General features: G+C 38.2%; 1 protein-coding gene across 1 annotated transcript in view; it reads left to right on the top strand.

The window, feature by feature from the left end:
- Gbe1 (1,4-alpha-glucan branching enzyme 1) overlaps positions 1 to 6,621 on the top strand; it is a 241,182-nt gene extending 234,561 nt beyond the window's left edge. The window contains exon 16 of the mRNA XM_005345231.2: positions 5,871 to 6,621. Within this exon, the coding sequence (XP_005345288.1) occupies positions 5,871 to 5,927 (57 nt within the window). The 3' untranslated portion in view covers positions 5,928 to 6,621. The remainder of the gene's footprint in view (positions 1 to 5,870) is intronic.
- The last annotated feature ends 6,501 nt before the right edge of the window (positions 6,622 to 13,122 follow it).

Here is a 13,122-nt window from a genome sequence, read left to right as displayed (position 1 = left end):
CCTGGGTGCACTGTGACAGTGTCCCTGGGTGCACTGTGACACATATAATCACCAATAAGTGACTTCTGAGTCCTGAGCTCCCCAAGTCATGAAAGCAAGAGTGGCTACAACTTTCCCTCTTCCATGAAATCTGCCCGTCATAACCAGTTCACAGCATTTGCTAAAGCTTAATGTGCACGCTCAATAATCCAGGGATCTGCTGAGTAAGTGTCAAATCTGCTTTCAAAGACAGCAGCAAACACAGCTCAGAGGAATCTTAAAATACACCTGCATCCTGCGGCATCAGCAGGCACTGCCTGGGAGCTGCTTGTGATTCCTTACTCAAGACCATGAAACCACCAGTGCTAACTGGATTCACAAAACCACCAAAACACATTTGGAAAGCCAGGGCACCCCACAACTACTGACCTAACAGGGCTGAACTCCCCTAGTCTGCCGTGCTGATGGTCTGGGGGAACTCCATTTTAGCGTGTTCTGACGTAGGAACTGGTGTGTTAACCTCTGTGTTAATTGGCACGTGTTGGGTGAATAGATTCCCTTTCCCTTCTCTGGCTCATAAATTCAAATTTCCAAGCTTAAAGGAGAGCATGGGGGCCACAAGGCCACAGAACTGTGCTTCCTTACAGCGACCAAGGTCAATGGCAGTGAGGAAGATATTACCAAAGCAGGAGGCTTGGCCTTAATTACATTGTCAGCTCCTTCCCAACAAGTAGTGTATTTGTGTCTATTCGAAATGTGGGGAGTCACAAGGGTTTTCGTTTAAATGGGGAATCTTGCAAAGGTGTAATTTCTATTGTCTCTCATCTATAAATACAGAAAATACAATTTAACATTTGGAATATATCTTTGCCACTGTCTATAGAAGTATTTACTTATTTTAGGAAAAAAAGTACTCAATTCTTAGAGTTTAGTTTTCTTAGTACTTTTAAATTAGTATGTCCTATCTACATTAATGTATAGGAAATAAATGAATGAATATAAATTAATTAAAATACTTATATATATATTTCTTAGAGTTTAGTTTTCTTAATATTTTTAAATTAGTATGCCCTATCTATATTAATGTATAGGAAATAAATGAATGAACATAAATTAATTTAAAATACACATACATACATATATACATATATATATATATATATTACTTTTCTCCTAACTCTTAACACACACTTTGTAAACTCATATATGTATATGAAAAATAAAATTAGGTTAACTGTCACTTTGAAAAAGGAAAACCACTATTAAAAGGACTAGTCTACTTTTCAGTGAAGAGTGTTTTTGCCCTACCAGTATATATGTGAATGGGACGATGCTAAATTTAGCACACTTTCTAATATATTTTTACAATTCCCTGTGCATCATTATGCCTACATTTTCAAATGTTATCATTGCAAGTGTTAGACACCATGTTTCCAAAACTTACGTAATTAATTTCACAACTCTTTTATGATCATAAAGGAGAATAACAGTGGCTGGCTGACATCATGGATCCCTATGTGGTCACGGAGTTTTGAGCCACGCTAGTGGTTACTGTAGTAGTTAAATCTTTATGAATAGTCAGAATAGCTGATGATTAACATGCATTTGACAATCAATGATTTCAATGCTATTTGCTTTAATTTAGGTCAGTATGACTATGGCTAGACAATAAACTTCATAGACATGTATTACATTGTCTCATTTGTTCTTTAGGTGGCCCTCACTGTAATATGAGTAAGGCTGAATGTCTAATCAGATGTGCTTTAGAGTACATATGGTCTATAACATACATACTAAATTTTTTTCTGAATGTGTATACCAAGATGTTAGCTATATTTAAACATACTTACACATTTATGTTTAAATCTGCTTAGGTCTGTGTCTCTCCTCTTGCCATACAGATCAAAACCCTTTTGGAATGTAAATAGGGAGATGAGAGTTATAGAGCTAGTATTGATGCAGTAAGGTTTAGAGACCCAAAGTTTGTTCATGTTTTTAATGATCTCATCGTAAGGATTAGCACTGATTATCTTCAGCCTTTAGTATAATTGGTAGTCTTTTCCGAACCACCAAGAAAATTGATTTACATACAAAGAAACCCAATAAAGAACAAGACTCAAAAATTTGTGAATAGCTAGAATGGAGGAAAATCGCTTTATGTGGGAAAAACAAAACTATGCTGCTTAGAGCACAGAGGCTTCAGCGCAACAGAAACACATGTGGTCATTAACGGTGCAGAAAAAAATATCGTGATTACACAACATTCCTGTCAAAGATATCGAGTGACTGCCAGCTGAAGAGTTTTGAAGAGATAGTGTGAAGTCTGTCAGTGTGACTAGAATTGGGGTCATAAATTTCCTCGCATAAAATGGTCAGCATCGTTGGATGAGAATTCCCAGAACATTTCTAATCATTTAATGTCAAAATGGAAAAGCCAATGCATGTATTGCAAACTTGAGCTTCTTTTATTCTCTTGTCTTCAATTCTTAAATTTGAGCTTGCTGAAATATCAAAGGTTCCAAAGGAAGGTGCCTTTTTTAGAAATCATAGTTGTTAATTATATTCCATCGATAAATCACTATGAAGATATGAATCAAGCAGTAGCTACTGTAATTGCCTGGAATCCAAATAAGAGATTGAGTGGACCTCTTCTGATGTATCACTGTGCTGTACACTGAGACGGACCAATCATTATTTGTCCTTAGTCTGATTAATGTGTCTCATTGCCACTTCGTCAGAAGACATGAACTGCCGGGTTCCTGTCACTGGTATTATGGGACACTATCTTCTCAGAGTGATTTTGAGGGAGAAGAATGTGAAATGTTTGTGTCTGATTTCTGGAGCTAGATAGAAATTTAGATTGGTCTTTGATTTAAGGTAGTTCATGGCAGAACCTCCTATCTTACCTATTAGTCAAACTCAGTAACAGCAATCATAACACATGGGCAACCTCTTATATGTTTGCCCCTCAGAGGGACAGATTGCTATCTAAAATTGTGCTTAGGTTGTTTAAAAAAGGAAATGAACTTTCCTGGCTATTGGTCCCTTTTGTTTCTTCTCTTTTGCTTTGATCTGTTTCTTTTGTCTGTGGCTTCACTGTGGAAGTTCACAGTTCCTTGGATTGATCTTTCTGTATCCACGGAGCAAACAATCCTTTCCTCATAGATACCTCCAGCTTCCCTTTGCTGAAACAATTTCCTACATCTTACCTTAATATCTGTGTCTTAGTCAAAAAGAATACACTTTTTGGATGAAATGGGTTACGGTAGTAGCTAAATTCTAATAGGGTTTAAAAATCAATAGACATTAAGACAATGTATAAGTTATAGGTAATCAGGCTGTGGCATTGAAATACTTGATTTCTCCACATGTAATTATACAAGGATGAATATTTATCTTTTTTAAAATACTTGATTGCAAATAAGATTGTGACAACAAACAAAATAATGGCTGTTATCGTTTGTGAAAATTTTATCAAATGAATAATACTTTCCAAATCACTGTTACATTTAAGGAAAGATTCGAAATTCTGACCTCCAGCCATTTCATTCTTAATATAATTTTATTTTTTATTAGCTTTTAAATGTATTTTACATACCAGTCACAGTTTCCCCTCTTTCGTCTCCTCCCATTCTCTCACCCCACCTCTTTGTCCCATCTCCGTTCAGAAAGGAGAAAGTGTAAGGTCTCCCATAGGCGTCAACAGAACATGGCAGATCAAGCTGAGGCAGGAACAAGGTCCTCCCTGCCTGCATCAAGGCTGAGCAAGGCATCCCACCATAGAGAATAGGTTCCAAAAGCCAGCTCATGCTCCAGGGAGAGGTCCAGGGAGAGGTCCTGGTCCCACAGTTAGGGATCCCACATGTAGACCTAGCTACACATCTGTCTCCCAGATGCAGAAGGCCTAGGTTGGTCCCATGCAGGCTCCCTAGCTGTGGTCTATAGTCCATGGGCTCCCACAAGCTCAGGTCAGCAGTCTCCGTGGATTTCTCTGTCATGATCTTGCCCTCATTTGCTCCTATAATTCCTCTTCCCTCCCTTGAACTGGACTCACAGAACTCGGCCCAGTGCTTGGCTGTGGAACTCTCCATTGGCTTCCATCAGTTACTGGCTGAAGGTTCTTTGATGACACTTAGGGTAGTCACTCATCTGATTACAGGGGAAGACTGGCTTAGTTGCTCTCCCCATTATTGCTAGGGGTCTTAGCAGGGGTCATCCTGTGGATTCCTGGGAGATTCACAGGCAAAGGTTTCTCCCTAACCTCATAACCCATAATGACCCGTCTATCAAGATATCTCTTTCATCGGTCTTTTTCTCCATCCCTCCCTCAACTCATCTTCTAAAATGGACTGTGCTTTAATATTTAAAACTAGCCAGTTCCGTAGGTCTGTCTTGCTTCTTTTGTATGGAAAATACATTGTTAAAATTCTTTACTGTAGATATCTTAAAATATAGTGAGGCCAGTTGCAAATTAACGTACATTTGACATTTTAAATATTCTTATAAAATCATTTTTTGCGGCTTTAATTTTGGTTATAAACTATAAAAAGACGTTTTTTAAAAACTCTCAGACAAGTGTTCACGTAGAGATAAAATGACTGAATGGTAAAATAATTAACAAAGACATGGAGAGAAGTCTCACAATGACTTCAGTAATCTATAATATTATTTTTATTATTTACATTGCTAGTACTTAAGTGTATATGGAATAAATCAGGTCTCACAGTTCATTGGTTATTAATTTTATACAGCTTGTTTTATGAGTAGCTGCATTAGGGGGCTTTGGGAAGCCCACTGCTGTCCCTCCGCTAGTTACCTGTTCTTTTGTGCAGCCATTACTGGTGCCCTCCCTTCCTGTTAGCACCCGTAGCTGTGAGGAATTAGGAGATAGTAGTTAACCCCTGCTTCTATGAAGCTCCTGGTCCTGTAGGAAAAATAGATATCTGAAAAAGATAGAAAAACAAACTAAAACAAAAGAAAATCACAAATTATATGAAGGACTCAGGCCCTAAATGGCTGCTGGAGTGGAGAACATTCTGTATCTGCGATTATCCTGAAAACCTGGCCAGGATCTAAGGGGTGTAAGGTCTGTTAAGGTCTGAGGGCTGTAAGAACCAGCCGAGCAAAGAGTTCAGAACATAAAACATATTCTAGACAAGACTGAGAGGAACATACAGATTCCTGCAGCAGGAAGCTGTGATGGAGGTGGTGAGAGGCAGGGACTGAGCTAAGATTGCACAAAGCAGAGGAGCTTCGGAGGTTCGAAGGGGCTGTCTCAAAGGAGGGGTCTTTATTTTGTTTTCATGTTTTCCTCTCTCTCTCTCTCTCTCTCTCTCTCTCTCTCTCTCTCTCTCTCTCCTCTCTCTCCTTTCTCTCTCTTCATCCCTTCTTCCCTCCCTCCTCCCTACCCCCATCTCTTTCTTTTTAAAATTGGGTTACCTTGAGACAAGTTCTGATACACTTAGAATCCCTTATGTTGCATTCTAGTTTTTCTTAAATATCACGAAAGAAGAAATGGCACGATTATATATTGTCTTAGTGAAAAGCAATGTTCTTTTGAGTACCCGGTTGTTGCATTTATTTTTCTAATCACAACCTTGTGAAATACAGGCAGCCCTTCTGCAGCACCTAATAGCGAAGTGGTTTAGGAGAGAGCCCCTTACATCATTCCTGTGAGGAACTGCATCTTTTGTAGATAGTATGGAGCCCTCTAGTGGTGAATGTTGTAATAGCTTTCGATTGCTTGAGCCTTCTGATGGCTTAACCTTAATCCTTGAGCCTTCACTGTAACCTTAATCCTATGCGAAACTGCATGGTGTCTCTGTCACTGTGATGTTATGACAGCATGTTCAGAATTTCTTCCAATTACACCGATGTGATTGTGTTGACAGGTGTACATTCCAAGCCGCGTGGCTCTCATCCTTCAGAATGTGGATCTGCCAAACTGAGGAGACCCGCACTCAACCCACCTCCTGCAGATGCGTCTCGGTTTGACTGATTCCCCTTGCCAAAGTGATGCTAATGCGTGTGCTTTGCAAAACACGGCTGTCTAGCCAAAACATCAGGCTGAAATTCAGCTTTGGAATATGCAAATATGTAACTTACTTCTGAAGTAGAAGGAAGGATGTGTTTAAAATATTAGCAAAGTGTATTTTGAAACCTTCCAAGAAATTAGGATTTGCAAATGAAGTGTAATATATAATAATTTTTAAATGTTACTTTACTGGCAAGGTGTTTGATCCTTTAATTTCAAATCTGAATTACTCATCAGGCATGATTTTTTTGTTGTTGTTGTAGTGAGACAGTATTTTGTGACATGGATAGTTGGAGGCCTTTTTTTGTTCCATTGTCTGTTGGTCTGAATTATGAAGTGCTGTTTGTTTCTCTTTCTTTTTTTTCCAAATTGTGTTTAGAAATATTACAATAAATATGTACTGGTAACCTAAAAATACAAGTCTTATAAAAGATAATATATAATTCTTATCTGTGCCTCATTTTGCATTAAGTTTTTCATTGTAATCCCCTGTCAATATACTGTTTTAGTTACTGCTGATATCTTAGTCTTTCTGAAGACTTGAGATGGTAATTGTAGCATTTCAGAAAATGTCTTTCATTTCAGTCAATAAAAAATGCTAAATTGCATTGGCAACTGTTCATTTTATTGTGGTATTATAAAGAATGCTTTCCAGTTAATATTAGTGGACTTTATCTCAACTCTAATGCTTTCCATAAGTAGATTCACATATGCACAATGGACCAGGCAGCTAGTTTCCTTTCTTTGGGAAACATGTTGTATGTTAAAATTATGTTAATCAGGGTCCTGGGGAGATGGCCCAGTGACATAGAGCACCTGCAAAAAAACGAGAACCTTTGTTCAGAGGTTGAAGAGATGGTTCGGTGGTTAAGAACAAGGACTGCCCCTGCAGACGACCTGACCGAGTTTAGTTCCCTGCACCCACATCAATCCGCTCACAACTGCTTCTGACTATTGCCACAGAGATTCCAATGTCTTTTTCTGGCCCCTAAGAGTAATCAAACTCACAGCTACACACTCACATGTAGGCACATGCACAAAATTAAAACTAAAATAGTAACCGAAGACAATGTAAGCTCAAATCCCTAGCCCTGACATTAAAGCTAGGAGTGACTGTGTACACGTATAACTCCAGCTTTGGGGAAAGACAACAAACCAATCTCAGGAGCTTGCTGCCTAGCCAGCCTTAGCAAAGTAGTGGGTATAAATTTTGAGACCTTGTCTCAAAATGTGAAGGGAGATAGAGGAAAGGCCCTAGCATCTTCTGTGCATGATAATGGGCGTGAATCATGCACACTAACACAGCCTACACATACACATAATCAACACACATAAAATTTCTAGCATTTGAAAGAAAATCATATTAACTAATTTGAATATCTAAACTACTCTTTAGGTTTAAGTGAGAACTTTTAGAAGCTGCCTGGACTCTCTCAGTCCAGTGGGATACTCCACCAATCTCCTTTTCAGGTCAGTGAGCTGATATGTGATTTATGCATAAAGGAAATCATGATGCATTCCTGAGAGAGGTGTTGTCAATTTTTCATTTATTTTAATACTAATTCTAGGTTTTTTTTTTTAGCTTGATGATTCATAATTAGTAAGAAGTGCTTGGAAATGGGGGAAGGGGAATTAATACAATCAAAATATGCTGGGCATATATGGAATTCAGAAAAATAAGCAATATTATATATTAGAATTTTTTTTTAATAATGAATGGGTAATGGATTTACTTTTGCACTAAATCTGTATTTGAGGTGACATCTTTGAGTAGCCAACTGTGAGTAAAGCCTTGGAGATCTATGTCTAAAACATGATTTGTCTTCACTTCCAAGTGCCATAGGCTAATAACTTGGTGTGCTAATAAGACTCAACATGGCCTGCTGATAGTGGTGCACCCGGGGAAGAAGCTTGATTGAAGCCATCTTGGCATTTTTCCCACAATGTGAAGGTGTTAGTGTAAGTGTTACAGCTCTGAGGGAAAAGGTATCCTGGCAATCAGGAGCCAAGGAATACCACAGAGTCACACTTCACAACAAACCTCATACAGGAGATAATTTGCATGGGAAGATCTCAGGAGGATGACTGTCTCTGCTGGGTGAGAAGCATCAGAGAACTGAAGAGAAGACAGGGTTTATATAGCATCTCTTGGGGTGGCTGAAGAGCTTTTCAGAGTGGGGATTAGTTTGATTGCAAGCTCAGGGACTGGTGGGATTTCACTTTCTGAGCTTGGGCTTTTTATTCTATAGGGCAGGCAAAGGCTGGGTCCTCAGGGCAGTAAGAGTATGCTGTGGGTGCAACTTGGTAGTTGGAGGTTCTCCAGAGAGGAGCCTGGCCACATACATTCCCTGAGGGCTTGTATTTAGTATCTCAGCGTTGCTGTGATTTGTTTTCTGTACTTTCTCAGTGATAATAGCATGATGTGAGACTATGACATTCCCTGCACTGGCATGAAATTCATACTATTGTGTTCGCTGTGCATAAGGAAAGGTGATGGTTTTGCATCAGGAATTTGTGAGTGTGTGTGTGTGTGTGTGTGTGTGTGTGTGTGTGTGTGTGTGTGTACATACGCATGCGTGTATGTGAAGGTTAGAATACCACCTCAGTTATATTTCATCAGATGCCACCGTTTATTAAGACAGAATCTGTCACATTTTAGGTTGTCACCAGAAAGGCTAGACTGACTGACCAGTAAACCCCGAGGATTTATGTGTCTTCCAAACCAAAGGACAGACATCATGCCCATGAATTCCAGGCACTGAAGTCAGCTCCTCCTGCTCACAAAGCAGGCATAATACCAACTGGGTACATATTTCTCAAACCTTGAGTTTGGCGTTGGTATTATTTGTTTGTTTTTAGCAAAAGAAATTGCTCACCATTAAAACATTTCACTATGAGCTCCTGAAAGAGTTTAAATGACCAGAGTAATTACAGCCACAGTTCCTCTATATTCAATATAGCGCACAGTGTGAAGTTAGATTTTATCAATCTAAATTATTTGTGTGCTCGCCCATTAATGCCCACTGCCTCAGTATACCAACAACAGCTGTGAATGTATATTTCCAGGTGAGATTTTAAAAAATAGACAAATAAAATATGAAGCATTCTAATTAAATACAGTTTCCTTTTTTCTGTCTTGGTATAGCTGTTTTTAGAGAAACTGGTTATATTCTAGTGTATATGTTGGCTCACTAGCATTTATTGGCTAAATGTTTTCAAAATTCACAACAGACAAGTAGAGAATTTCACATTTTGTGTTTTGCTGTTTTCTATGGTGTGCTTATTACTGACATCAAAAAAGAGAATAACCTGTCTTTGTTAACTTCCAGAATGTATATTTTTGCTGTATTAATTTTTTAATGTCCTAGAAAATAGAGATAACCTCATTTATTTGTACTCTCCTATGTTTAGCTAATGACTACTAGCAATTACTTTGTTATCTAAAACAGAATTTATTCTTGATGCTAGTAATTTAATGTCTTAGTTTGCTATCATCCTGCTCAGGAAAAGCCATGGTTTAAAAGCAAAAAAAAAAAAAAGTGCAATTGTAAACATTTTTTCTGACAGTGTTTCCCATTTTATACTACTTGAACTCTGAGGGTCGATGCCTTTCATATTTTCTTTTCTTTAAATTTGATGTCTCTTGCACTGCCCTCTCCTCAGCCTTAAGTGTTCATCTCTAACCTCAGATGACAGATTGAGTCACCATGTTCCCCTGGTTCAAAAAAGTAACCAGTGACAGCAAATTGACTTTTTTTTTCATGGTGACTGTAAAAATGCAAACCTTTCCTCCCCTCTGACTCAAGCACTTCCTTAGCAGTATCAATTCAACATGTGTCACCCAACGGGGGTTTTATAGCCATTGCTATGCGGATCATACAGGAGGTTGTCTGGATAAGGAACCTATTCTTCAAGCAATACACAAGCAAGTGCAGACAGAGCAGGGAGGAAGCGGTGAAGGCTAATGTGTTTTTCTCTCCTTCAACTCTCAGCTTCAGGGCACATATCTTTTCACTGTTTCTGGTCCTGCAGCCATTGAATCTGGCCATCAAAGCCAGGTAAAATAGCTTTGCTATTGCTCTTCCTGTGTAGAATGAACCAGAGCAGATAAACTGGATAGAAAAAGAAAGCAAAGCAGCAGCAAAGCAGCAAAGCAGCAAAGCAGCAAAGCAGCAAAGCAGCAAAGCAGCCTTCTGGCTGTCCTCGCCCCTTGCACATCAGTTCTTTCCGCCTGTTTTGAGTCGTGCCCTGAACTTGAGTTCTTTAGACTGCTGAGGTCCATTTATCTATTCCTTATACGGGGACGGGCACTGAGCTATGAACCTTGTGAGGCAGAATATTCTGATGAAAGAAAACAGAAATCGGAGGCACAGCAATGTCATGTCCTTTATTCCACAGAGTTCATTTATCATTCACTGTGCATTAGAATTGAAATGTAGATAAATTTTCCCACTAAAGCCAGCCTTTAGGGAGGAAAAAAAAATCAAATGAACTCCCTACTAATTTTTCTGCACTATTATCTTATTAATAATGATTTGCAGAGAAACATTCACACTTTAGGGCAAAATTTCTTAATTGGTAATGTAGGAATTAAGATAATAGTTTTAAGGGGTCTTTTTTCCCTATAATTTAAAACTTTACACCTGGACTTAACTTGGCACAAACTGTGCAGTGCAGACCATGTTTGTATATATGAAAGGAACACGTTATCATACCCTTGTGTGAAGGTCAGCCCATTCTGGAAGTTTAGTTATTAATACATTTCTGCCCTCATGTACAGTTTCTTATACCATAAAACATACACTGTGATTTATTATAACAATGCAACCTATGATCAGAAGACCTGAATTCTAGTTGCAACCATTAATTGCAAGTTCCTCATTTAGTACACTATTTATATGCCCAGAGATTTAGAACTAAAGCCCGGGTCTCACAGCCCTGACAGACTTAGATCAGTGGCACCCTGACATGCCAACTAAAGAAATGGCAATGCTGGTGACAAGCAGTGAGAAGAAATGTGATCAATTTGGACATGCTGTGAAGAAGAATGGATGGAGGTCTCCAGTGACCCCAAGACTATCTTTGGAGTACTAACCTAAGGTTTAAGTTTAAATAGAGAAAGAATCAAATCAGAGGCCAAAGAGATATGTATAGCTAAGCATTCCCAGTCAGTCTGCTTATGGAAATCAATAGGCAGTCTAAACTGAATACTAAGGGAAATAGCTTGTCTCCTCCGGTGGGATACAGCATCTAGTTGTTGAGTCTCTAACCTATTCCTTTCCCCTTTCTGCTCACAGCCCAGAATAGACTTCTGATAGGATGAATGCATATTTAAAATGCCACAAAAGAGTCCACACTCATACATAGCTCGGTCTGTCATGTTTTAGATGGAAAGGTTATACCCTCTTCAGAAACATTCATCCTTAAATACATATTCACGTAACTCAGTATTGACTTCCTAAAGGTGGGAAGAAACATCGAGTTTTGCTCTCCAGTCCTGTCAGTTATATGATGTTTACTGTAAGTCTTCTTAAGGCAAATATCCAACAAGAGATAGCATACCAATATACTCTGCCATAAAGCAACATAAATGAATTTACAAGGGTTTATGTGCAGGTTTGTCTAATATAGCATAGGAATAGAAAACTCTGAATGTGTGAAAATATAAACTCATCCAACATGTGCTTATATCATATGTATGAGTATTTTGATATACAGGCTGACATATAGATAGAATCAGGATTTCACCTGAATATACAAAAGGCCATTGGTTCCAACATTTTTCTTGAACTAGCAAATCGTTTGATTTTCATGTATAATATTCACATTTGTCTTAAACTAGCAAATCACTTGATTTCCATGTATAATATTCATATTCAACTCCATGTAATTTTGGTTTAATTACAACAATCAAATCTCAATGAGTCATTTTATTTTGATTTTAAAAGTTTCCAAACATGTAGGATATGTTTCAAACAGTTTACACTCTAGAAAATTTCTCCTCAAAAATTTTCATTCCATTTTTTCTATTTCATTTTACATTCCATAGTGCTCCCCATCCCTCCCTCCTCCTGCCCTCCCTTGGCTACCTCCAGCCCACCCCCATCCACTCCTCCCAAAGGGAAAGGCCCCGCAATGGGAAACTGAACGAATTATTACTTCTTTCTCATGTTTATCAGGACTCGTTTTAACTAAGTGTTTGCTATGATATTCATTTCATGATAAATAACAGTGTAAATAATTTTGTTACATATCTACCCCAATTCCATACTGAGAATCTTTGGCTAAATCTGGCCAAGTGAAAAGAGGTTCCTATATATGTACACTAAGTTAATCATGTCCCCTTTCTTCTTAACTGTAGGACAATCTTTTTGTACCCTGTGGATATTTGTTGCTCTCATTGGTCTAGTAAAGGACTGAATGATTAAAAGCTATGCAGGTAGAGTTTAGGGGGCACTTAGTACAAATGAGAGTGCAGGGAAGAAGGAGGGTGGTGTCACCAGGAGAGAAGCAAGACAAACATGCTGTGCTGAAAAAAAGTACCACCACATGGTAGAGGTAGATAAGAAAATGGGTTAATTTAAGTTATAAGAGCTAGTTAGTAATGAGCCTAAGCTATTAGCCAAGCATTTATAATTATTATTAAGTTTCGGTGTGGTAATTTGGGAGCTACATCTGTATCTTTTTTTTTTTGATATAGCAAAACTAGGGGCAAAAAATACCTAATTATTTTTAAACAGATATGTATTAAAGGTGTAATTTACCTTTATGCTTTAATTGAGCATGTATTGATTTTTTTCTTATTGCTTCTTATAGCAAGGTATTTTATATAAATTTTCAGTGAGTATTCTACAAGTACTACAAATGATGATTAATATCTTCTTACCCAAGGCTGGTGTTCATTTGAACTCTAGTATTCTTCATTATTTACAAATTAGATAAAAGATATATAGATCAGGACTCACAAGCTTGATCTCTATTTCGTACTATTTTTCTTTCACAGCATCTGACCCCTCACTGGAGAGAACACACTGCCTTGATAGAGTTCCAGGGCCCAGGGAGGAGACCACTTCAGCTTCACCCTTGGAATAGAGCCACATATGTTCTTG

The sequence above is a fragment of the Microtus ochrogaster genome, chromosome 2 (assembly GCF_000317375.1).
Source record: "Microtus ochrogaster isolate Prairie Vole_2 chromosome 2, MicOch1.0, whole genome shotgun sequence".
In the NCBI taxonomy this organism is placed as follows: Eukaryota; Metazoa; Chordata; class Mammalia; order Rodentia; family Cricetidae; genus Microtus; species Microtus ochrogaster.
This window is presented reverse-complemented; position numbering and strand designations above follow the sequence as displayed.